Below are 25,795 nucleotides of genomic sequence, written 5' to 3' on the forward strand. Positions count from 1 at the left end.
AAGGATCCTGCAATACACGAACGCGTGAACAACTTCAGTATAGCTCTCACCTATGGAGGGATGTGCTTAGAGATACTCATGTTCGCAGACAAATTTTAACCACAATTTTGAGTAATTTAACTCAATGCATTCTATGACTGAAGCAGAAAGAAGAGTCCTTGGAAAGATGGAACACATGGGCATGTGACTTAGTGTTGTGGGTCAAGAATATCATTTCCGGGTCCCTTACCTGCTTTCTTCTTCTTTTTTTAATTTCCTTTTCCTTATTTCTTCATTTGTTTATGAAGAGATGGGTCTCCTGATTTGACTCAGACACCTTCCCGGGCACAGTCACTGTATTTCCTCTGTCTCAGATGGAGATGGATTCTCTGGAAGCACCTCTTCAAGGCCAGGGTAGGGCCCTCAATCTCAGAGGAGACCTCCCCCACTCCTGTCACAAGCACCACCCAGGTGTCCAGGTTCCACCTTCACCTGGAGTGCTGGGGGGAGTTTGTCCAGCAGGGTCGGGTTCGGGCAGCACACAGCGCCCAGTGAGGAAGAGGGTGAAGGTCTGCTGGAGCATCTTGTGGAGGACAAAGGGGACCCGGGCCTCCTGGACCTGGAGGCCACCCACCATGTCCCAGAGGAGATGTCCCTCAGTCAGGAGAAGGGAGAGACCTTCCTCCTCTGTGTCAGAAGCAGCGAGTCCTCCTGTGAAGCCACCCGGGGCCTGGAGGCAGGTCACAGCCCAGAGCTGAGAGGCTGCCACAGGGAACCAGCAGGAACCACCTGGTGGCCTGGGAGACTGGTTGGGGGCACCATGGCCCACAGTTCCTCTCCCGTTCTTTCTACTCATTATTCTTAAATAGAACAGGGTAGTGTTCATTTGCAGAATGTTCCTGTATACTTTTTATGCCTTTTAATTTTTGTTTCCTTTTCTTTATATATGCTTTACATGGATTAGAAGAGGTTAGAATACATCACCCATTTCAATTATTTTTTCATTTTTTTCATCAAAGTTTAATTTGCCCGAAGAAGGTAAACTCTCAAAACTATTTTCTATGTATACTCACTAACCTCTCTTCTATTCCCACCCTTCCTCCTCCTTCAGTATGGTCTCTACTGAGTAATTCCGTCAAACCAGCTCGCACCCGGGTCGCAGTCCCTCTACTTCTGGCCTTGGGGCACTTCCCATCCACCTTTTGCAATGATGCAATTCCTTGAAGCCTTTTCCAGGTTTGAAATAGACTCTTAACCAATATTTGCTCTTATCCTACTGCCTTAGGGCCATTCCTCCTTTGTTTGCAGTGTGGCTCTTTTCTCCCTTAACCACTGGACTTTTGAGGCATCACTTTTAAGTTCTTTTCTCATTCTACATCTCTTCCCTCCAGACCACTTCCCTTGCTAGGCTTTAAGTGAATGGAATGGCTTGTAAATGGCAGATTCAAGGATCTATTTTTTTAAAGAATACTCACACTTGGATGTCTACCAGTCTAATGTGGAAGGTAACTAGTGCTTCTGATTCTGTTTCCTGACATGTCTGCTTCCTTTTCTACTTTCAGAATTCCCATATTTTTTTCTTCTCCTTCTACTCTTTAGTATAACTGATATTAATTCACTATGATTATTGCTTGGAGGTTGGTTTTTCTATAAAACTCAGAGATACAGACAGGGGATTGGATTTGTTATGTCCGCCTTTATCCTGATGACAACATACAAACTGGCTTCAAGGAAGTCTATGGTCTTCCCTCTAATGTGAATCACAAAATAATGAGTAAATGAGTTGTACAATGCATTCTTTCATCAGGTTGTAATCAGACTTGTTTCCTCTTTCCTTTTATTTTTTTAAAGAATTTATATTTTATTTGAGAGGGGGAGAGAGAGAGAGCACAAGCGAGAGCACAAGAGCAGAGGGAAGGAGAAGCAGACTCCCCACTGAGCCAGGAGCCTGATGCAGGGTTGATCCGAGGATGCTGGGATCATGACCTGAGCAGAAGGCAGCCACTTAACCAACTAAGCCACCCAGGTGCCCCTCCTCTTTCAATAAGAAACAAATACAAGAATTTTTCTATAGAAACATTTAATGAACACAAACAATAAAAAACTTAATAAATGTAAAACATGTATATTTGTATTGCCACAAAGTGAAGATACACCTATTATTATACAGAGAAAAATAATTTAATACTTATAAATAGTGAAATAAATAGTTAAATAGGTAGATCAACATGGTCATCTGAAAGCGACAGGTGTTTATAGAGTTGACTTGATGTTGCTTAATACTCCTGAGAATATGTGACAATTGATTCCATTCATGCCATGATGACAGCAGAAATGAGGGGTTTTGACACGGCAGAACTCTGGAAAGTGTGATATTATTAGTCAGTGAAAATCATTTCCATGTTGAACTGGGTCTCATTGCTTGCTCCTTAACCTTTCTTGCAAGATCGTTGATGCAAACAAGGAGCTCGTGATTTCTGCTCTGACAATCTCCCAGGCACAAGGGCTGTATTGCTTCTCTTGCAGATAGAGGGAGATCCTCTGGAAGTAGTTCCTCAGGATGGAGTCCACCTTCCTGAGGGGAGTCTCTCCCAGCCCCACCTCCTGCATGAGACAGGCTTCTAGGTCGGTCAGCTGCTGATAAATTCCCGAGCAGAATTCCTCTAGGAGGCTCGTGTTCCAAGCAGGAGATGAAGCCCCTGTGCAGAAGAGGTGGAAAATCTTCTCGTCCATCCCATGGATGACCGAGAGGGCTTGAGCCTTCTGCCACTGTTTGCCATCAAGCACCTCCTGTGGGAAGGCAAAGTCACTTGTGTACTTGTCACAAGAGCTAGCAGACATTCTCTTCATTTGTCCCAGGAGCGTCAAGGCCCTCCAGGCGAACAGGTCATGGTTCTGAGGCAGGTCACATCCCAGAGAGCAGAGGGAGCTGCTGCTGAGCACCACCAGGGCCACCAAGAAGGAAACGGGCAGGGCCATTGCAGATCCTGCAGATGCTGTTGACCTGGCTGGGGTGGGCAAGTCTGGGAACCGTGGCTCTGGGTTCTCTGACCATCTTCCCTTGTGTGTGTGGCTTAAGTAGGGGACATGGGAGTTTTCAATTTCTGAACGTTTCCCTTACTTTCTACTTCTCTTTTTGCTTTCCATTATGCACTTTCTACTTGGTTTAGAGCACTGTTTCCCAACTCTATGTACATATTTTTCATTATTGCCCTTGCCTCCAGAGTCTCCTTTCATGTTTTTTAATTGAACCTTCCAGAAAAGTTAATACCAGGGATACAATATGTATACAGGTATGTACTGTACTTATATCTGAGCTTTGTACATACAAAAGAAAGTGTAAAGTTTACTCTTTTTATTCTTAACTCAATGCAGGGTGAAGAATGACTAACAATTTTAAGCTTAAAGTAAAATTTTAAAGCCATTGGTGTTTAACTGTATAACTTTGTTGAGTGACCTATAATATATTTACTTATATAATTTGTAATTTATAAAGCACATATGCAAATTAACAATTTCTACAAACACATAATAATTAATTCAATGTATTTAAATATTTAAAACCATTCCAAGTTCCTAACAGGATTTTAAAAATTAAGTTATTTAGTTGACATTTGTTTTTAGTGTACTGAATTTGAATGTTACCTCAGCTGAGAAAATAATTTTCAACTTCACCTGCTACTAATTACTTATCAAGGTATTTTCATTTTTCTGTTTAGCACTATATATAATTACTGTTGTATTGAATACATTTTGTAGAATTAAATAATAAAATGTAATCAATTTGTATTTAATTCCAAAAGCCCACATCACATCAAGGCTCAGATAGAAAAAACATCCACAAGACAACCTATGGCAGCTCACGAGTAAACAAAGGCCACCTGTCCCAGTGTGACCTTGAGATCAAAGAGAGGATGGAGAGAAATCCTCCAATCAGAGCAACGTGTTAGTCCTAGGTCTGTCACACTATCTTGCAGGCATTTTGTGTATCTTCCACAAATTCCGTGTCCATGCTTTTTGTGTGATACCCAAGAAAACCCAATGAGAGAAAACCAATCCTAAGGAAGGTTTTGTTATACTGCTCCAAGGTTGAGCTTTGGAGAGCCACAGACCATTGTAATATTGAAGACTTGTTCACAGCCCTAAGAACTACTTGTTATACACTTGGAAGCATTGTAACAACTGTTCCATCTGGTGGGGGAATGTTGATTTTAGGGGACACTATGCAAACACAGAACCAGGGAATCTGTGACAAGTCTTGATATCTTGTACTCAATTTTGCTGTGAAACTAACTGCTCTTTAGAAAATATCCCTCTTCCAGAGATACCTGGGTGGTCAGTAAGTGAAACTTATAATTCTTGGTCTAGGCTTGGGTCATGATCTCCTGGGTCATGGGATCCAGCCCCGCCTGGAGTCCTAAGTGGGGCTCCACACTCAGCAGGGAGTCTGCTTGAAGATTCCCTCCCTCTGCCCCTCTCTTCTATACTTCATGCTTTCTCCATCTCTCTAAAATAACTAAATCTTGGACATCTGGGTGGCTCAGTCGGTTAAGCGTCTGCCTTTGGCTCAGGTCATGATCCCAGTGGCCTGGGATAGAGTCCCACCTCCAGCTCCCTGCTCAGCGGGGAGTCTGCCTCTCCCTCTACCCTTCCTCCCTTGCTAGCTCTCAAATAAATAAATAAATAAATAAAATCTTAAAAAAAAACACCTGTTTAAGAAAAACTAAATCTTTTTTTTTAAAAAACTATGTTTTTCCAAAAAATATATAAAACCTAGGGAAAGCGGCTTATTACACTGAGTCAGTTCTTTCCTGGTTAAAGCATTTTTGTTTGTTTGTTTTTCACCTCTGGAGAAAAATCACCTCCCAGGGATAGCCATATGCAGAAAACACAAGCCAGGTCTCCAGACTTGGTCACTGTCTTAGTCCATCTTGGGCAGGAGGTTTCACTCTTCCTTTGTAAATAATTTGACAGTCCACAGAATAAAATAATCCTATTTTCTATTTCCATTTTGCTACAGCCACTGTTACATCATTATAATAGGGACATTCCCTCATATCCAAAAATAGTCAACAGGAGAAAAAGAAAAAAACAAGGCCTCTTCTAGGAGAGTTTTCAAAAAGCCTAGAACTTTCACACAACTCTTGGCTTCAGTTGGTGGCTTTGTACTTGGAAGTAAAACTGTCAGAAACCACAAGAGAATAAATTTATTTTATGATTTTGTTTATTTGACAGAGAGAGAGAGAAAGAAAACACAAGCAGGGAAAGTGGCAGAGGGAGAAGCAGGCTCCCCACTGAGAAGGAGCCTGACCCCAGGCTCTATCCCCGGACCCTGGGATCACGACCTGAGCCAAAGGCAGACGCTTAACGACGGAGCCACCCAGGTGCCCCAAGATAATCAATTGTAAGTTCTTTTCTATTCTATACTTTCTTCCCTTGTGACCACTTCCATTCCTAGCCTTTAATTTGATAGAATTACTTGTAAATGGCAGACTTAAATAACCATTTTCTAAAGAATATTTGCACTCGGATGTCTACCAGTCAACTGGGGGAGATATATCTACTGATTTTTGTTTTTTTGGTTTTTGTTTGTTTGTTTGTTTTAAAGATTGTATTTATTTATTTGACAGAGAGAGACACAGCGAGAGAGGGAACACAAGCAGGGAGAGTGGGAGAGGGAGAAGCAGGCCTCCCGTGGAGCAGGGAGCCCGATGCGGGGCTCGATCCCGGGACCCTGGGATCACGACCTGAGCCAAAGGCAGACGCTTAACGACAGAGCCACCCGGGCGCCCCTGATTTTGTTTTTATTCCTGACATGTCTGCTTCCAGAGGCCGCTGAGAGATTCCATTTTTTCCCTTTTGTCCTTATCCCATTTAAAATAACTGATATTAATTAAATGAGATTATTGCTTGGAAGTGGTTTTTCCTACAAAACTCAACAATGGAGACTAAGGATTGGATTTGTTATGTCCCCCTCTATCCTGACAACAACACGTACACTGGTTTGGAGAAAGTCTATTTTTTACTTAAAATATGAACAATGTAATAATGAGTGAGTTGACAATCCATTTTTCATCCGATGATAACCAGACTTGATTCCTCTTTCACTAAGAAACAGATACAAGAAGTTTCTATAGAAAAATTTAATTAACAAAAAAAAATGGTATAGATATAAAGCATATATTTTTCCTGCTACTCACAAAGAGTTTTGTGTAGAGGGCTCAGCAAACAATGTCACTGATTCGAAAGAGTCCTGAGTATCACTTTCTCCTTTACTTGAGGGTTGTGAAAGGAGGAAAAGGTGCCTCTCCATTTCCACTCTGACGACCTCCCAGGCACGAGGGCTGTATTTCTTTTCCTTCAGATAGAGACGGATGCTTTGGAAATCCTTCCGGACAACAATTCCCAAACACAGACAGGCAGGATTGTCTTCTTTCCTGGGTTTCTGGTGTTCCAGGCTGCGATCAGGGATAGAGAGGAGGTTATCAAGGGCATCGTGGCTCCAAGCATCCTGGCTGTGGTCTGTGCTGAAGAGGCTGAAGATCTGCCGGAGCATCTGGCGGTGGAAACAGGTGCTTTGTGTCTTCTGGATTTGGGGGATAGTCCGTCTTTCCCAGGGAGCTCTGAAGTAGGTTCTGCCCTTTAGGCACGTGTGAGAGGGGACACTTTTCAGCTGTCTCACAGTACGAGGATGTCTGTGCACTCTGCGCTATGGATCCAAGGCAGGTGTCCAGCAAGGGAGAAGGCAGGGATACCGCAGAGCGGGGCTTCTGCCACCAGCCAGGAGAGGTGGGCCAGGAGGAGTTCGGCGATTGTCCAGGCGGCCGCTAGGGGGCGCGCGGGGTCCTTTCCTGCCGCTGCTTGTGGCCCAAGGCGGACGTGGGTGCCGCAGGTGCCCCTCCCTGCTGCTTTCCTAGTCGGCGCAAACCCGGCCTTTCTGCCGCCCTTTCCGCTGAGTATGCCGCTCTGTGGCTCTTTAGGCGGGGATATTTTCGGCCAGGAGGGTATCCTGCACCTTGCATTTTCTGGGCTTGGCCCTGAGTTCCGGGCTCCGCTTTCACGCAGAAATTGCAGCCAGACCACTGTCACCAAAAACCGGTTTCCTGAAGGGCCTTGAGACTCGGAGCGGGAGCGCGATCAGTGGTGTTTACAGCTTCAGGGTCGTGTGGGCGCCCGATGCCGCAGCTGCGACCAGCTCAGAGAGGGGGTGGGAGGCAGGGGACACGGCGGGACGATGGGGCGATTGAACGATGGGGTGTAGGGAGGACAGTGTGATCGGACGATGAGACTGTTAGGCGATGGGGGCCACAGGATGACGGGTGAGGAGCCGATGGGCCAATGGGATAATGTGGCGATGGGGGACGGGATGAGGGGATGATGGGGCGATGGTAAGATGGGGTGATGGGGTGATGGGACTTTGAAAAGTAGGATGACAGGATGATGCGACGTTAGGGCAACGGGAAGAGGGCACACGGGGTGATGGGACAGCAAGGGGGTGGTTGACAATGGGGCTTTGGGACGATGGGGCCTTGAAGTGACTGATGAGACGGTGGGGCGATGGTTGGGTAGGATGACGGGATGATGGGACGATGGGGCCATTAGGCGATGTGATGATGGGGCAAAGGGGTGATGACGGAGTGATGGGGCGACAGGATGAGGGCACAGGACGCTTTGGGATGTTGGGCCCATGCAAGGAAGCGGGGTTGGGGGTGGATGACGGGACGATAGGACATTGGGGCGACTTGGGGATGGGAAGACAGGACGATGGGCTGATGGGCTGATGAGATGATACCAGGATGGGACGATGGGGTGATGGCAGTTAGGGATGACAGAATGATGGCACGATAGAGCGGTGGGGCAACAGGGCGACGGAGTGATGGGAGGATGGGACAATAGGGCGATGGGGTGATGGAGTGACTGCCCTAAGGCACAGAGGTGATGGACCAATGAGACAATGGGAGATGGGGCAATGGGGCAATGAGGCAACAGGACGATAGGAGATGGGGCAACAAGACGATGGGACCATGGGATGGGAGATAGGAATATGGGAAGATGGTGCAAAGGGATAGAAGGGGTGATTAGACAATGGCATGACTGGGTGACAGGAAAACAGGAAAATGGGAAGAAGGGGGAAGGGGCCTTGAGGCTAAGGGACTATGCAGTGATGGGAAGATGGGGCTATGGGACAATGGGACGATGGCCATGGTGGGATGGGTGGGGGACGGAGGAGGAGACAATTGGACAATGAGGGGCTGGGAGGATGGGGCATTACCACCATTGGGAGGATGGAGCGATCTGGCGGTGGGATGATGGGACAATGTGACAATGGGGCTATGGGAAGATGGGATTGGGGTGATGGGACTAAGGAACAATGGGGCAAAGGGACAGAGGGGCAATGGATGGGAAGATGGCACAAATGGGTGACGGATGATGGGACAATGGGACGGTGGAACAATGGGAAGATGGGATGATAGGGAGATGGAATGATTGGATCTCTGGGTGATGGGGGAACGGGATGACGGGACAATGCGGCCATGGGACGATGGGTCAATGGGAGGATAGGATGCACCTGGACTGCAGCAGGGACGCATTCCACAGAGCCAGTTGCGTGCTGCCATCCGCTGCATCATCTTTGGAACGAAGTCCTGTGCCCACAATATGCTCTCCTAACTTGTAGACCGATTTGCCGGTGGGACAGTGGGGCAGCCAAAGGAACAGGATTGTAGCCTGCAAAGGAGGAATATCAACACTCATACAGCATTGTAGTCCACTTGATCAGCATGAAATGTTTCACAGTACATATTAAATTAAAACGTTAAACAAAATAGTAAAATATTTTCATATTAAAAATATTCCAACTCACAATATTTTAGGCACCTTTTTCAGTGGGATTGAAACATGTTTTATTTACACCAAAACAACGATGGAATAACTTTACTTTCCTACATTTGATGAAAGCTAAGTCAATGGTGCATTCCAGATTTCTCCTTTACTTGTTTGCAGCAGAGAGGACTGCAGGCTGGACAATTTCTTGCCACTCCATGACAATGTGAAATGTAATTTGTATTTAACTTCTGGTTACTGAGCCATCTTTCAAATTCAAAATATTCAAATTAAAAATTCATAAAAATACATACTAATAATAACAAGGTAAGGATATACTTACAAATCTTTCACAACAGCTAAAAATAATTGGAAATTTAAATTATTTCCTTAACATGTCTACTTCGATCTTAACTTTCCATTTTGCTTCATTTCAGAAAATAATTTTTAATCTCACTAGCTGCTGGATATTCACCCAGATATTGTCAACATTTTTTTTCTTTTCAGCCGTTGACATAATTATAATGGGCTGAGTCACTTTAGCTGTGAAAATAATAAAATAGAAACCATTTGCATTTAACTCCCAAAGCCCAGGTTGCACATAAACAACATCCCCAGACAACCAATGTCAGGTCATTGGGGCAATTGAGGGGCTGGGACAATAAGCGATGGGAAGGTGGGAAGCTGGCAAGATCTGGCGATGTGATGAAGAGACAATGGGACGATCAGACACAGGGGCGATGAGGCTATGGGAAGATGGGATGATGCAGAGGTGGGGGCACAGGGTGACAGGTAATGGGATGATGGGGCAAAGGGATGACAGGAGGATGGGCTATTGGGATGAAAGGGCAACACGGCCTGGGTGACGGGGAGACTTGACAACGGGGTGATTGGAAGACGGGTCCATGGGGCAAAGGGACGACAGGAGGATGGGGATTTGGGACAATGGGGTGCTGTGGGGACCGACTGATGGACGATGGGGCTATGACATGATGGGGTGATGGGACGATGGGGCGCTGAGGCGACACCATAACGGGAGGATGGGGCAACAGGGAGAAGGCACAGAGGGTGATAGGGCGATGGGAGAATGAGAGAAGAGATGAGGGGACGATGGACGACGGGACAATGGGGTGACAAGAGGAGGGGACCACAGGACTCGCTTGAACCGCAGTGAGGACGCAGTGGACAGAGCCAGTCACCAGCCAGGCTCATCTGTGTCATCGCTGGAGGGAAGTCCTGCATCCACACAACGCTCCCCTGACTTCTAGGCTGATTTTCGGGCAGGACAGTGGGGCAGCCAGCGGGGCAGCCAGCGGAACAGGATTGCACCCTGCAAAGGGGGAACCTGGAAACTCGCTCAGCGTCCCAGTCAACCGTCATTCACATGTCATATTTGACAGCAGATGTTAACTGAAAATGTAAAACATAAAACCTCAAAACTTCTCATATTAAAAATATTCAAGCTCATAATATTGTAGTCAACTTTTGAAACAGGACTGAAGCTATATTTTATTTATATCAAAACAACAATTGAGGGACAGCTGAGTGGCTCTGTTGGTTAAGTGTCTACCTTCGGCTCGGGTCATGATCCCAGGGTCCTAGGATTGAGTCCGCATCGGGCTCCCTGCTCCGCGGGAGCCTGCTTCTCCCTCTGCCTTTGCTGCTCCCCCTGCTTGTGCTCTCTCTCTCTCTGTCTCTCTCACACACACACACAAATAAATAAATGAAGTCTTAAAACAACAACAACAATTGAATATACCTTGACTTTTCTACCATTGATGGAAACAAACTCAATAATCTATTGAAGATTATTTCTTTCCTTCTTTTCAGTTGAAAGATCTGTATGTTCGACAATTTCTTGGGTCTCTGTGGCAATGTTAAATAATTTTTATTTAACTTTTGGTTAAATAGTTCTGAACTATTTAGGAGGTTGAGTCTGTGTGTGCAGACAGGAGTGTGGCACCTAGCAGAGAATTTTGAGGAACACCAAAATTCCCCCAACACAGAGGGAGTATCACCAAAAGAAAGAGAGGAGGAGCAGAAAAGCAGAAGATAGTGGGATGTGGAAGCCCAGACGGATGTCAGACTTGAACAAGAACAATGTGCTCAGAAGGGTCAGATGTTTGTGAAATGTCAGCCACGGTGACTTGACAGCAATCTCTGACCTCAGTAAGGTGTAGTTTCTTGGAAACCTTTCAGGAAAACCTGAAACTGGCTGAGCAGTTTCAGGAGAACAGGGAGGCTGAAGCCACGTTCCAGTGAGTACAGGAAGACCTGAATGTGAAGTAGGAACAGACATGACGGAGAACTTCAAAAAGTTTGGCTATGAACAGAAGGACAGAAGCAAGATAAAGCCTTAAAAAAATTAAAAAAATAAAAATATTGAAATGGATCATCTTCTGAATATTTAAAAAATACAGCTATTTAGCATGGGGAAAACAGAATCTTCCCAGTCATGTCAATAAGGACTTTTGCATAATTGGGGGCTAGCAGTTCATATTCATCCCATGAATTAGTAAAATCAGACAGCAAATTAGGAGATTTTTTTCCTTTGATACTTATCACAGTCACATATTGAGTAAGTCTTTATATGCATAAACATTTATCATAATTGTAAACATAGAGAAATATATTGTACTAAAAAATAGATCTTTAGATCAGCACGTGACAAAGTGTAAAATCAAAAAACATTTAAACTTTTTTTAAATTTTATTTATTTATTTGACAGAGAGAGACACAGCGAGAGAGGGAACATGTGCAGGGGGAGTGGGAGAGGGAGAAGCAGGCTTCCCACGGAGCAGGAAGCCCGATGCGGGGCTTGATCCCAGGACCCTGGGATCATGACCTGAGCCGAAGGCAGAGCCTTAACGACTGAGCCACCCAGGCACCCCAGAATACATTTAAACTTTTAGTGAGTCTGGATTCACCAGTAAATCCTTTCTTTCCTTATCAGCTCCCATCTGATCTGATATACCCACTTTGGCATTAAAGCACATGTGGATTTACTAAGAAAACATGCAAAATAGCCTACTGCTTTGAGAATATTTTTTCCATGAACAGATTACATTGAAAAGAAATCATATCCTCCTTCCGCTCTTTCAAGGATAGTAGGAAAATAAATAAAATAATTTTGGCCCTGGAATCAAGTAAGTTTTTCTTCTTCATTAACAAGCTGACAGTAAAACTCAGGAATTAAGGAAAAGGTTTTTGATACTAGAGATACTGAAAGTCATTGATGGTCACTGGTACATGAAACCCAGCAAGTGGCTAATTTCACTGCCCTCCTTCTTACTGGTTAGTGAACAAAGGAATGGTTGATGCAAATATTTAGAGCAGGCCGTGGTTAAGGAACAATTGCCATGACCTCCAACATTTTTTCAAAACCTGAAGAATAAAAATTATTTTAAAATTGTATTTGGGACGATCTGCTGGGGCTGTGGGGTGGGGAGGAGGGGGAGCCAAACACCAGCACCCTCTTTCTGGCAGCCTCCTCCAACTTCTTGCTGTTTCCTTTCTCATTTATCCTATTCTCAGTATTACTCAAGCCTTGTAGATGGGGCCATCATTTCCCTTCTTTCTTGGATTCAGCATCTACATTTTTCCCTGTGTGCACAGATATCAGGTCTTTTTTAAAGAAGAGTTAAATAGTTATACATGACTGCTTATCTCTGTCATGTATGATTTGAACTGGAAATACGTAGGCACAATCTCAACTAGCATGTTGGAAGTGCTGAGTGAATGATGCCCCCAGTCTTAGTGCAGACTGCTTAACAAACTACCGAAGACTTGTCTTATAAACAACAAATGTGTATTTGTCAGGATCCTGGAGGCTGAAAGTCTAAGATCAGGGTGTCAGCATGGTTCAGTTCTGGTGAGAGGCCTCTTCTGGGTTGCAGATGGCCAACTTCTCTTTGTATCTTCACTTGGCAGAGAGCAGATAGAGGAGGCAAATTCTCCTGTGACTCTCATAAAGGCATTGATCCATTCACAAGACCTCCTCCCTATACCCTCACCTAATCCCAATTATCTCCCAAATACTCCACCTCCTCATACCATTACACTGAGGGGTAGTGTTTCAACATGAATTTTGGGTACACACATTCAATCCAGAATACCCTGATAAGAAAATTCCCAAATATTGTGGGTATGGCAAAGTTTTATTAGAATACTTTTTAGTTTCCACATTTGCTTGGGATGAAGAACACATTTTTTAATGCTTGCTTCATTTTTTTCTGGCACATTAATCCTAATTGTTGACTCATTAAATGTTATGGTGCTATGCTCTGATGATGATCCTGAAGGAGCTACCAAATTCCATAGACTTTATCAAAGTCTTTATCAAAAAGGATGCCGATGCTCCCGCTGCCGCTGCTGATAACGACTACAAATACTTTGCCCTTGTAAGGGACCCATTCAATCCCTTCAATGTAGTTGTTAATACTGTTACGTCCAAACAGCACCTCCTAAGAGTTTAGATAAAACAAAACAATCTAATAAGCCAATGGCCAATCCAGGTTTAAAAACCTGCTATCTCAGATTCCAAACTCCACCTCCTCATCCACATTAGACACCTGTGCAAACTGCATGTAGTGAACTACACTTATTTTCTGGAAAGCCTAGACTTCTTACACATCAGTGTTCCTTTATTGTCTCCTATCTCACTGATTACAAATTCTCTGTGTTGTCATTGTCTTCCACCTCTGAATATGTTCATGCATAGACCAAATGACAAAGTAATTTGATTATTTTGCATAAGCCAAATGAAATGATCAATTGGCAATTATTTCTGAGAGCCTAAAATATGAGCAACAAAAGTAATAGTTTTATTAACAATTTAAAAATAATCATATTTAATATATCCCAGATGGCTCATCGAGATTGCTTTGTTAATTCTCACCATAAATTTTTGAGAATCTGGGACACAAGACCCATGAGAGTTCCAGCCCCTGCACCAGAGAGGGACTGAATTAAGAACATTTCGGTGACTCCTGTGTAGAAAACACTGAGCTAGTGGTTCTTATGGATTAAAAAGAACTATTACTCATGCTACAAATTTAGGCAAATATGGGAAATGATTGGAAAAATAGAAGATGATATATACTAAGAGGTAGAGTGTGAGAAATGGAGCAGAGCATCACCACTGCCATCGAGCAACTGGGGAGTCAGAAATCCAGACTTCCCCTGGACCACAGTGAAACCCAGCACGCAAGGCTCCGTCGCTGCACACCCAATGGCCAACAGGCAGCACCCGAACTCACCGAAATGGCCCACCCGGCCCCGCCCACCAGCGGCACCCCTCCAGGTCCGCCAGGGCAGCGTCCCTGGGAGAATCTCAGCTTCGCGCGCCGCAGGAGCCCGGCCCCGGCTCAGGCGCCAGGGACTCCAGGAGCAGATGAAGTCGCAAGGACAGTGAATAAACTCTTCCTCGTCGGGCGTGACCGCCGAGGGATCCTGTGCGACACCTTGCACGGAGCTGTTCCTGTTCTGGGTCGGCCCCTGCGTGGATCCTGTCCTTTGCCACGCAGTATTTTAGCCAGAGCAATGTACGAAGGGCACATTTTCTCAGGATGCACGGCCTGAACTGAGAGTGTGCTGCATTGGGGTATGTTTGCAGATCTGGGGAGATTGCTTTGGGGAGAAAGACATGAACTCAGGGAAAGGGAAAATGTGTGCCAATAATACAAATGATTTCATTCAATTTTAAAGGTTCATTTCTTCTAATGTTAAGGTGGTCAAAATTTTTTAATTTTAAGTAGTTTTCATCAGAAACTTTGCAGACCAGAAGGCAGTGGCACATTATATTCAAACTGCTGAAAGAAAAAAGCTTCCAACTAGGAATACTCTAGCTGCAAAACCATCATTCAGAAGGGAAGGAGAAAGAGTTTTTGCATAATAGAATTATGAGGTGAGCAAGGCACAACTGTGGCATAATCATCTGGCTTTTATACCTTTGGATACACCTGTCACAGTAACAACTATCATAGCTATGTTTGGTATGTCCCTGATGCTTTATGCAATTACTCAATTTTGATAATGTTATGAGTTGTCATATTCTCATTATTTAGGGAATAGATCATGGGATGGTATATTGAATGGAATATGGTATTCTCATTATTCTTGTTTTGAAGCTGAGAAAACTATACTATAGGACAATGGAAACAATTGCCCCAATCATGCACTAAATTGAGGGAAGGATTCAGAAATGCCTCGTTAACAAATGTATAGGTCACCTGAGAAGACCAGAGTAATCCACCAGAAAAAAATGGAATGGGACAGAAGTTTTTGAACACTCTTACTGACACAACTTTTTTTTTTTTTTAAAGAGATATAGAGAATGGGGGAGCAGGAGGTGAGGCAGAGGGAGAGGGAGAGAATCTTAAGTAAGCTCTGCCCTCAACCGGAGCCCTACTCGGGGCTCGATCTCACCACCGTGAGATCGTGACCTGAGTCAAAATCAAGAGTTGGTGGCTTAACCCACTGAGGCACCCCTGGCACAACTATTTTAGGCTTATTACATTTGCCACTTTTATTAACCACCTTGAGGACCTACAATATCCTTAACATTGTGCAGAATACTGGGTGGGAGAAGAGATGTAGAAGTGCTTCTGCTCTGGGGCGTCAACGAATCACAAACATTTAAGTGACTCTCGATTATAAGGACCTGTGTAGGGGAAGGGGAGATAAGAGTAAAGGGCAAGGAAGTACAGGACCATAGGAAATTATCAGGATAATGAAAGTAGAAATATATTAAATGAAATGTATAAACCCTTGGTAGGAGTTTGGGGGTCAGTTTTTTTTTTAAAGATTTTTATTTATTTATTTGAGAGAGAGAGAGCATGAGCAGGGGGGAGAGGCAGAGGGAGAGGAAGAAGCAGACTCCCCACTGAGCAAGGAGCCCGATGCGGGCTCCACTTCTGCTCCTGCTCTTCTCCCCACTACCTGACTCGGGCTCCACCTGCTGGTGACCATAGTCTCAGGCCTTAGCACATCCATGTCAGGACCTAGCTTAGCAATACCTCCCCCTGCAACCCCCCTGCCCACCTCCACCCCCTACTCTCCCAGTTCTGTGCTCCCTGTACCGTGGCTGTCTCTCTAAGATCTGAAAAAGCCAAATTTTAAAGGAAGATTATCCTGTCTCTGAACCCCTTCAGAGCTGGGCTGCCTGGTGGTCATGGCTCAATTTTCACGTCTCTTGTTTGGAATCCAGGTCCCTTCCAGTGGCTGGAGAGTGACACAAGTGTTACTGGAAGATATGCGATCATTTCTTCCCCAGGCCTGTGAGCAGTATTTTCTCCTTTCCCTCCCAGCTTTCCTAACCCTTCCATCAGCTGCCCTTCCTTTAGCCACCTCCTGTCAGGAAGAAAAGCAGAGAACACCCCCTGCTTTAGCAAGTCCAACCCACCCCTGGTCCACAGTTCCTGACGGGAGCTCCACCACCACCAGCACTTTACCGGAACAGAGCCACGAGTCCTGGGTCCCCTCCTGGCCCAGAGCATGTCCCGTGAGGGGACGAGCAGAGACAGAAGCTGAGAACTGAGCAGCAGTGCCCACCTCTCCCGCTTTCCTCGGGAAGGGCGTGGGATCTTGGGTGCAGATGGACGCTGTGCCCTACCAGAGGTTCACGGTCATCGATTTTTTTTTTCCTCACCTTCTGAACTCAGGTCCTTCCCGACTTCAAAATTTTGAGTTCCACTTTGGGAAGCACGCAAATGCAATCCCATTAGAGGGGTTGAAGAATAGGGACCCACTCCCACATAGTGCTTTGCAGATGGTTTCACCCTATTCTTTGTGTTACATCCTCTTTCTTGCAACTCAGGAAGCTATGGAGAGGCATGGGGCTCAAGAAGGGAGGGGACGTGCCCAAGGGCTGGTAAGGAGCAGCGTCATATTTGAGCACAAGACAGATTGGGGACCTCTACTTTCTTCTCCATTCCACAGATGACAGGAGGTAACTGAGGCCAGGTGGGTTGTGTGAGTTAGAGTTCCTTCTCTCCAGTGGGGCCAGCTCAACACCTTTGCAAGTGGTTGGTGCTAAACCTGTATGAAGTCCTAGACCAGCCTCAATCTCTGTCCTGAATATTTGGGTTCTACTTGAACCCCCAGATTCCTGGAGGAGCCCTAGACAGTTTTTTTTAAAGAAGATTGATTGATTTATAGCATTAGCCAGGGGGGCAGAGGGAGAGAGAATGTCAAGCAGACTCCACACTGAGCACAGAGCCCTACGCAGGGCTCGATCTCACGACCCTATGATCAGGACCTGAACTGAAACCAAGAGTTGATCACTTAACCGACTGCATTTGTGCCCCGGGAGCCCTGTATCTTGACTGCATTTGTGCTGGTGATAGGAGATTTGCTAACTACCTAGGCAGATCATGTAGGAAGATGAGAATTGAGGTGGGGGGTAGCAAGGCACAGGGGAAGCAAGGCAGGAGCTCTCTGTGAACTGAGGGTCTAGAAGGGGTGACTCGTGGGCACTTGATCTGTCCTGACAGCCCACAACCACCTTGGGAGAGGGGATTGTGACATTTATTCAGTGTGTGGGTACACAGTCTCACAATCTAGCTCTCCCGGGTACACTTAACATGTTCCAAAAAGTGTATGTATACAACTTTTGTGCTATCCCTGCAACCAAAGCAGAACTGTCAACTTTTAACACGTACGTGGAATCCCAGAGAATGTCCACCCATGTCTTTAAGGTGGAGTACCCGGGGTTATGGAGATATAGGTGCTCAGTATTTCACCTTCTACCCCTCTCAGAAAAAAATGCAGAGTACACAGCTCCAATGTTTATTTTTATTTATACTATATATACTACAGTTATAAAACACTCTGCATATTATAAAGTATATGTTTGTAATAGAAATTTTAAAATGGATAACTGAATCCATGATTAAACACTTTTAAATTGTATATTATTGGGGTGCCTGGGTGGCTTAGTCGGTTAAGCGTCTGTCTTCGGCTCAGGTCATGATCTCGGGGTCCTGGGATCGAGTCCCACGTCGGGCTCCCTGCTCAGTGGGGAGCCTGCTTCTCCCTCTGCCTGCCGCTCCCCCTGCTTGTGCTCTCTTTCTCTGACAAATAAATAAAATCTTTAAAAAAAAATGTGCTGCAAGGAATAGAATGATATTTCATGGAATCCAAGTAAAGGTTGAACGGGATAGCCTGAGAAGAGGTACGAACTACATAAACTCTAACAACCTCAGAACATTCTCATTAAGGTAATTTAGCTCCTAAGTCTCAGGTTCTGGCTTTCTTGAGTCAAATTCTTGAGAACAGCTATCTGATTGGCTCACCCTGGTTTTATCAGCCATTGGCAGCGCGATGTCGCTTACAGATCCCGATGTCCTGGCTGGAGGGCAGTTCTAGAAGGGCTGTGAGAACAGATAATGGGTCCTACTCTGTTCCACCCCTGGCCTCCCTGTATCTACATCCTCCCATTCACACTATTTCAGAGGTGCCCAGTTGAGTGATCCCATCTGCAACTGTCAGGACCCCAGTCAGAGACGACAAATATCACATCCTTAAACTGCTTCTAATAAACATCATATACTTTGTCCAGCACAATCCTGTTGTGCCTTTCTGCTACTTATGGACAGTTGAAAATTTGAGTATGACCAAATCCATCCAAAAGAAACAAAAGGAAAAGAAAAAAACTTTTATAAAAAGGAATAATAAAGTTTTTCAATTTTTTTTTTTTATAATCCAAGAAGAAAGAGCAAACATCTAGAGACTGCAGAGCTAATTTCTGCAAGTGGTGACAAGGCAGTAACCTGATGGTAGGATATTCTTCTCCTCCTCCCAACACATTCTCTTTGCCTCTTTGACTCCTCAGTGGGCCATGTTTATGCAGTCATATTTCTTGAGGCTCATTCTCCACTTCCTAGAGGGACCTGAGGTCTCTTACTTGAGTAACAAGACTTAGAAAGATGGTGTTATATTTGCAAATGACTTAGAAATTTGAGACAGAAAGGCATCTATAGAGAAATACTGCAGATTATTCTGTGGAACCCTCCTGTCCAACTGCTGTGGCACCTTCTTAAGGAAGCTGATGGCATCAAATATGTTTAGTTTACAAATACAACTCTAGTCATATTATTTCCAGGATTCAATTGTTTCCTATAATCCTATGAGTACAATCCAACGCTTTGGCATTTATAATAGACATCTGATACACAATTCAGATCTCCCTTCAAGACCTAAGGACCTACTCCCTCTGGCTACCGGTAGGGCTGCTAGCTGACAGCCCTCCTTTATAGGCCCTCTCTGGAAACTCCTCTTTGTTAGTGAGTCATTTAGTTCAAAGTTCTTCCCCCCCACCCCCAGGGGGCAGCCTGTATCCAATTACTGGTCCAGGTGGGGTAGAAAGGCCTGGCCCCTGCACTCTACCTCTAAAGGGTCATCTCAGCTTCAGAGCTCCCTTGGGATCAGCCAAAGCCATGATAGGCCTGGACTACAGCTCAACAGCCTCTGCCCCAATTATTGACCCATGCACTTCCCAACAAACTCCTTGCAAGTAATAATCTCTCATCTCAGGGTCTGCTTCTTGGGTATCTAACCTCCAACAGCACAATATACGAGATCTTCCATTTTGGACCCCCGGAAACCCAAGCTGACACGATATTCCCCCGGAAAGGTACATACTCTCTTTATGTGTGCTACTTTCTCTTCCTTGTTCTTCATGACTCATTTAGGACTGTTACTTTCACCAGAAAGCCCTGATAGTCTGAGTCTACTAATCTCTCAGAGCACAACTCCTCTATCATGTGGCATCCAGCACTAAAATGTAACAGATCATGTTTCTTTCTTCCAACTAGACTAGGAGCTAATTCATGGTGGGGATGGGACTCTTGATCTCTTTATCTGCGGTATATAGTACAATCTTTCACACATAAGACATTCTGAGTCTTGACTGAAGAGAAAAATATAAAAACAATGTAGTTTTAAAGGAAAGGAGGGATAAATTAATACCATATCTTCCTGACCACTTAGGCATGGGAGAAAAATCTCTGTCTGGAGAGGAGAGAAGCCTGATTCCAGTTTGTGTTGCCAAGACATTCAAAACAATGAGAGGGCTCTGCTTGCCTGGCTCTGCTAAGGGATTAATTTTAATTTTTTAGCCTTTTCACTCTTCCTAGATGGGCCATTTGGATTAACTATTTCTTGGAGTCAACAATGAAGGATCTCTCTTTCTCTGATGAAAAGTTAGTTCATATCATTGTATAGTAAGGGCACAGTAACATAATGACCTGAGACATAGGGCAGAAGACTATGTGGAGTTTCTCTTCTAGTGGACTGTTCTGGTCTATGTAGACAGTCATTTCTGAATACTGTATACTCTACTTGCCCTGGGTCCCAGTAAAGCTGATGGAGGCTCAGGGCCCAATTCTACAAACATATGAGAAGGATTAGAGGGCCCCCTCTCATGGCTATCTGACCTTCCTTTGCCACAGGTGAGGGAGCAGGGAAAGAGCAATCCGGTTTGGGGACTGAATCTCTTCTCTCTGACCTGCTGGGGGGATTCTTCCAAGAGGCTTTGGAATCTTGGCCATGGAGTTTGTCCTTGAAGCATAGATAACCGAGGAGGGAAAGGTGGACTTGGGAAGTGTAGGTCAAGTGAGGAGGTAGTGTTGAAAGACAAAGTGGGGGAGTAGGTTCTAGTGTCTGCATGCTCTGTGTATTAAAAAGTAAAAGGCCAGTGGTGGGGTAAACACGATCCTTGGATATTATGGGATCCAGTGATAAAAATGGATTTGGAGGTGGTGATAAAATGGAAAGTGAGGGATAAAATGGCCCAGCAGGTAGGGAGAGGTTGGAGGTAAAGAGGTCAGAGCGAGTAGTGGACCCAGTGGATCCCAAAGATAACAGAGCACAGTCTTCCCTGGGTCCACCTCCCTCCCCCCATCCCAGAAAAGAATGTCAGCTCTCATGGTTGCTGTAGCTGCTCCAGAAAGATACCCTCAAAAAGGAACTTGTGCACACCCCCTGCAGGAGACAGGAGGTTCAAAGTGTTTCTGGGAGCAGACTGGGGACAGGTCAGGGTGCCACATAGCCCTTTACCGGGGTGGCTGTGCTTGTCTGGACCTTCCTCAGTTTCTATACTTTGGCAAAATTAACATCTCTGATGGGAGAATAGTGTGATAAATGAGCTCTCTGACCAGTCAGCCACACTCCCTCCAAGGAGTGTTTAGATATTATTTATTCACATTGACAAAGATAACCCAAGTCATCTGATGAGGCCAGTGTGATTTGAAACCCATTTTCCTTAACTGTTTCATGGTCTTGGTATATTCTTTAGTCACTGACCTCTGCGTGCCTTCTTTTTTTTTTTTTTAAGATTTTGTTTATTTATTCATGAGAGACAGAGAGAGAGGCAGGGGGAGAAGCAGGCTCCCTGCTGAGCAAGGAGCCTGATGGAGGGCTCGATCCCAGGACCCTGGGATCATGACCTGAGCTGAAGGCAGACACTTAACTGACTGAGCCACTCAGGCGCCCCTCTGTGTGCCTTCTTAATCACAAGGTTCTGTGTTTCACTCATACTAACGTACTTTTAATTTGGGGAATCTACAAAAAAAAAAAAAAAAAAACAGATTCAATGCAAGGACAACCGGAAGGTCTCGGTGTGTTTTAATTAGGTGCTGTCATAGTGAACAGCAGGTAACGGCTATCAGAAGCATTCATTAATACCTATTCTGTGATGAACCAGGTAAAGTCCTCTCCTTCAAGGGACTCTCCTCTTCCAGGGACAGAACAGAACAGAACAGGAACATAGGTAAGGTAGCTAGTGCAGTAAAAAACAGCCATGGAGCAGCGCTAGGCATTCAGCATTGAGGTAAGGACTCTGCCAAGGAATTAGCGTTCAGTGAAGATGGGATAATCAGCTGGGCTTTTCACAAGGGGTGACTGGGAAATTTCCAGACAGACATGGAACAAGACTGCTCTCTTTTACTACTGCGTCAGAGTTAGAAAGGATGTTGCAATCCTGATGTGAAGTTTGGATGTACAGAATTTCCTAATTATAAAATCAAGAGATCTGGTATAAAAAAAATGAATTTGTGAAACTGGGAATTTACTATTAACAGAGAAATGTACTGCACCATGGAATATGAGCTTGTACTCAAAATGTCTTTGCAGTCTTTACCCTCAGATTGTTAGGCCATACCCACCTCCTAGTGTCAGACAGCATGTGGAGCTGGTCATTGATCGGGATCCGTGATTTTGCACAAGTTGGAGACAGGAAACATTTTGGCCCCTTTCTCTCACCATAGCTGCCCTAGGCCCAAAGGTGTCATGCTGTGCCTAAACATGAAGACTCATTTGTAATGAAGACAATGGCATGAGACTGATTCCAATATGAGGGTCAATTCCTGCTAGGAAAGGGCCTCTTACCACAGTGCCACGGGAAAATTCCCCCAAAGGAGCACATCTCCACAGACCAGAAGCCTGCCCTCCACAGACCTGGTCTCTAGCCCTGTCATACTCGGCCATCCGGGGCTCTTATTAGCCCACAGTACTGCACCTGCTTTCTGCTTCCTTTGAACTACGTGGGCAGCTGCCCTGAGGCTGCAAAAGTACTCAACCCAAAAAAGGAAGACTTCTCTTCCATGTGCTTTTGCAAAACCTGGAAATCTCATTCAACTGTATACTTTTGTTCATCTGGAAAACTTTTAGCCAGAAACCACAACAGGACAGGGAGCAAGCAGCTGTACTGAAAGGGCAGTGCAAGGAGAGGGAGGGAGGGAGGAGGGCTCCCGGGTAATTGCTGTACTGAAGAAGAAGAAAACTGGGGCGCCTGGGTGGCTCAGTCCTTAAATGTCTGCCTTTGGCTCAGGGCATGATCCCAGGGTCCTGGGATCGAGCCCCGCATCGAGCCCCACATTGGGCTCCCTGCTCGGCGGGGAGTCTGCTTCTCCCTTTCCCACCCCCCGCTTGTGTTCCTACTCTCTCTCTCTGTCAAATAAATAAATAAAAGCTTAAAAAAAAAAAAAGGAAGAAGAAAACTAGTGAAGGAATAGATGCAGGAAAGCAATATGTCTTTCCCATTCCTGTCTAGGAGGTTCTTCCCCATTTCAGATACGGATGCAAGCCACTGTGCTGACTGAACAGAAATCAAACATGGCTTTGATGTGATGCATCCCCGTTTTCTTCGGGTTTATTGCTAGAATTCAGCTGATTTTTGTTAGGCAGTGATCAAGAGCGAGATGGGACAGTTTCAAACAAGTTTATAGAAGACATGTAATGGAGAAAATGAAGTAAATGGTCAGCACTTTAAATGGTCAGCACTTATTAAGTGCTGACTCTGAGGAAGGGGGTGTCCTAAGGGCTCTTAAATGTACTTACATCAGCTCTGCAAATATTTTTTACTCCATTTTCCATTTGAGATAACTGAGTCTCAGGGAAGTTGAGTAGCCTTTGAGCAGAACGGGAGTTCCATGCGGAATGCCACATAGAATTTGCAAGCAGAATCTCCCATAGTGAGCTATGGGTGATTCTTTAAGTTGGATTTCTTTTTTATTTTTAAAAAATTTTATTTATTTATCTGACAGACAGAGAGAGAGAGCACAAGCAGGAGGAGCAGCAGGGGGAGAGGGAGAAGCACGCTCCCGGCTGAGCAGGGAGCCCCATGCAGACTCGATCCCAGGACCCTGGGACCATGACCTGAGCTGATGGCAGACGCTTAACTGACTGAGCCACCCAGGTGCTCCGGATTTTTGTTTTTTTAATCTTTTTTTTTTTTTACTTGAAAAATTATTCTTCCTCTTTTATCCCTGGGCTTCTCTTTTTGGCAGCTACATTTGTACTTTCTGATTATTTTAATCTATTTTTTGTTCCTTACCTTAGATTTTTATGAAAGAGAAATTCTCTGATACAACTTAATTTTTCCATCTAATGAAGAAGTTTCTCAGAATTTTATATTCATTGCAGTATGGTTACATCTGAGGCCACAAAATTTCACGATTTTTATAAAGCCAAGGCTGACCTCTATAGGACAGTTCAAAAGTTAATCAGGAAAGATCACCAAGCAAAAATATCCAAGAATAGAACAGGAAAAAATTTTTACAGATCTAGCTTTACCAGAAAATGAACTGGATTGTAATGCAGCAACAGTGTAAACATGGGAGCAGTAAGGAAATGCAGGTGGCCAGAATAATTAAGAAAATAATCCCAGAAATTGTATTATCAAGTAGTAATTAAGCTTGAAATTAAGGGTATCTTAAATGTTAATACAGAAGAAAAGAACTTTCAGTATATGGTAACGTGATAAATGCCTGGCGATCCAGACACAAATCAATTTAGATTCTCATCTCAAATCATAGATGAAAATAAAAATCCTAATGAGATATAGAAAAACATGTAAAAGATTTAAAACATAATCGGGAACTGGTAATTCATAAGATCTGTAGAGGAATGGGAATGGGAGAGAATTGGTTCTACATGTTCAATGTACTGGAACTCAAAAGAAAATATAAAGAAAATGGGACAAAGAGATACATCATAGGACTGTAGCCACCATCTGCATGAGAGATTTATACTACTTTTAAGAATTAAGGATATATAAAAACATAATGCAGAAGGACAATACAAAACTAGTTAATGTCATAAAATAAAACCCAAATAAAGAGAACGAAAACTAGCAGACAAATGAAAAAATGTTCTAGCCCACTAGTACTTAAGCACGGTTGAGCAATGATGCCTGACATCTTAGCTTTTCATTTATTTTTTTTAAAGATTTGATTTATTTATTTATTTATTTATTTGTCAGAGAGAGAGAGAGAACACAAGCAGGGGTAGCGGCAGGCAGAGGGAGAAAAAGGCTAGCTGAGCAGGGAGCCTGATGCAGGGCTCAATCCCAGGACACCAATCCAGGGCACTGCTGGGATAATGACCTAAGACGAAGGCAGTTGCTTAACCAACTGAGCCACCCAGGCCCCTGGCACTTTGTTTTCTTTATTCAGCTTTTTATCTTGAAGGCAGGGATAGTGCCTGTGGTTTAGATACTTAAATATTACATGTAGCTTGAATGAAATGGATGAATGAACTGTACCTTCAATTGAGCTACAAAATCCGTCTTGGTATTTATTAAAAATAAACAAATGCAAAAAGATTTGACAGTAAAACTTTAAAGAAAGAGAATAAAAATATAGGGATGCCTGGGTGGCTCAGTTGTTAAGCAGATGCCTTCGGCTCAGGTGGCTACTGGAATAGAGTCCCCGCATGGGGCTCCCTGCTTCTCCCTCTGCCTGCCACTCCCCCTGCGTCCCTGGGCTGCTATCTTTTATATAAAACTACAGTGTAATAAAAGAATATAGTTATATTCTTACTAGTTTGCATATGCAAAAAGAAACTAGATAGACTTAAAAGACATTAAACTCTTCAAACCATGGGAAATGTTGGAAGAAATTGTGTCAAAATGTACATTTATTCATAAGGCAAAATTGAAATTTACTACCGGAAAAAAATGCAAGTTAATGAAAATATCCATAAAGCAGAAATAAGTATGGGGGAAATGCACAAAGATTGCTGGTGACAATATTTTGGAAAGGAATTTTTATGTCTTGAATCCTATCCTTAGTGTTTATCTAAATACAGGGGAAACTTTTGTGCCTAGATTTTAGTTTATTAGAGTGTATAAAACAATGAAGTACAAGAAGGTATACATTCAGGAACAAATAATGGGCAAAGGAAACTATAGGATGTATAGTCATCGGAAAGTTGTGTAGCCTTTTAAAAATGGGAGAGTGGAAAACAAGATGGAATTGTATTGCACAGCAAAAATTCAGGCTATATTATTTACATACCATGGTCACAATTTGGTATTTTGAGACACATGATATGTGTTTTAAATGATTAGTAATATGAAAATATGAACCAAAATTATGATTGAGGTTGTTACTAAATTGTGTAGGATAAAAGTCGAAGCTCAAGCGCTTTATTGAGGAACAGTTTTCAGCATCTCGCCCGTAGGCCCTCTTCTGCCGTTTCTTTTCAATTTATA

The 25,795-nt window shown here is 44.1% G+C and overlaps 1 protein-coding gene across 1 annotated transcript; it reads right to left on the reverse strand.

The window, feature by feature from the left end:
- Positions 1–2,394: 2,394 nt before the first annotated feature.
- Positions 2,395–3,034, reverse strand: LOC113934682 (interferon alpha-3-like). Its single transcript, XM_027616123.2, is given in 2 exon segments — positions 2,395–2,979; positions 2,981–3,034. Coding segments are annotated over 2 exon segments (639 nt in total).
- Between the last annotated feature and the right edge of the window lie 22,761 nt (positions 3,035–25,795).

The sequence above is a fragment of the Zalophus californianus genome, chromosome 13, assembly GCF_009762305.2.
Source record: "Zalophus californianus isolate mZalCal1 chromosome 13, mZalCal1.pri.v2, whole genome shotgun sequence".
Classification (NCBI taxonomy): Eukaryota; Metazoa; Chordata; class Mammalia; order Carnivora; family Otariidae; genus Zalophus; species Zalophus californianus.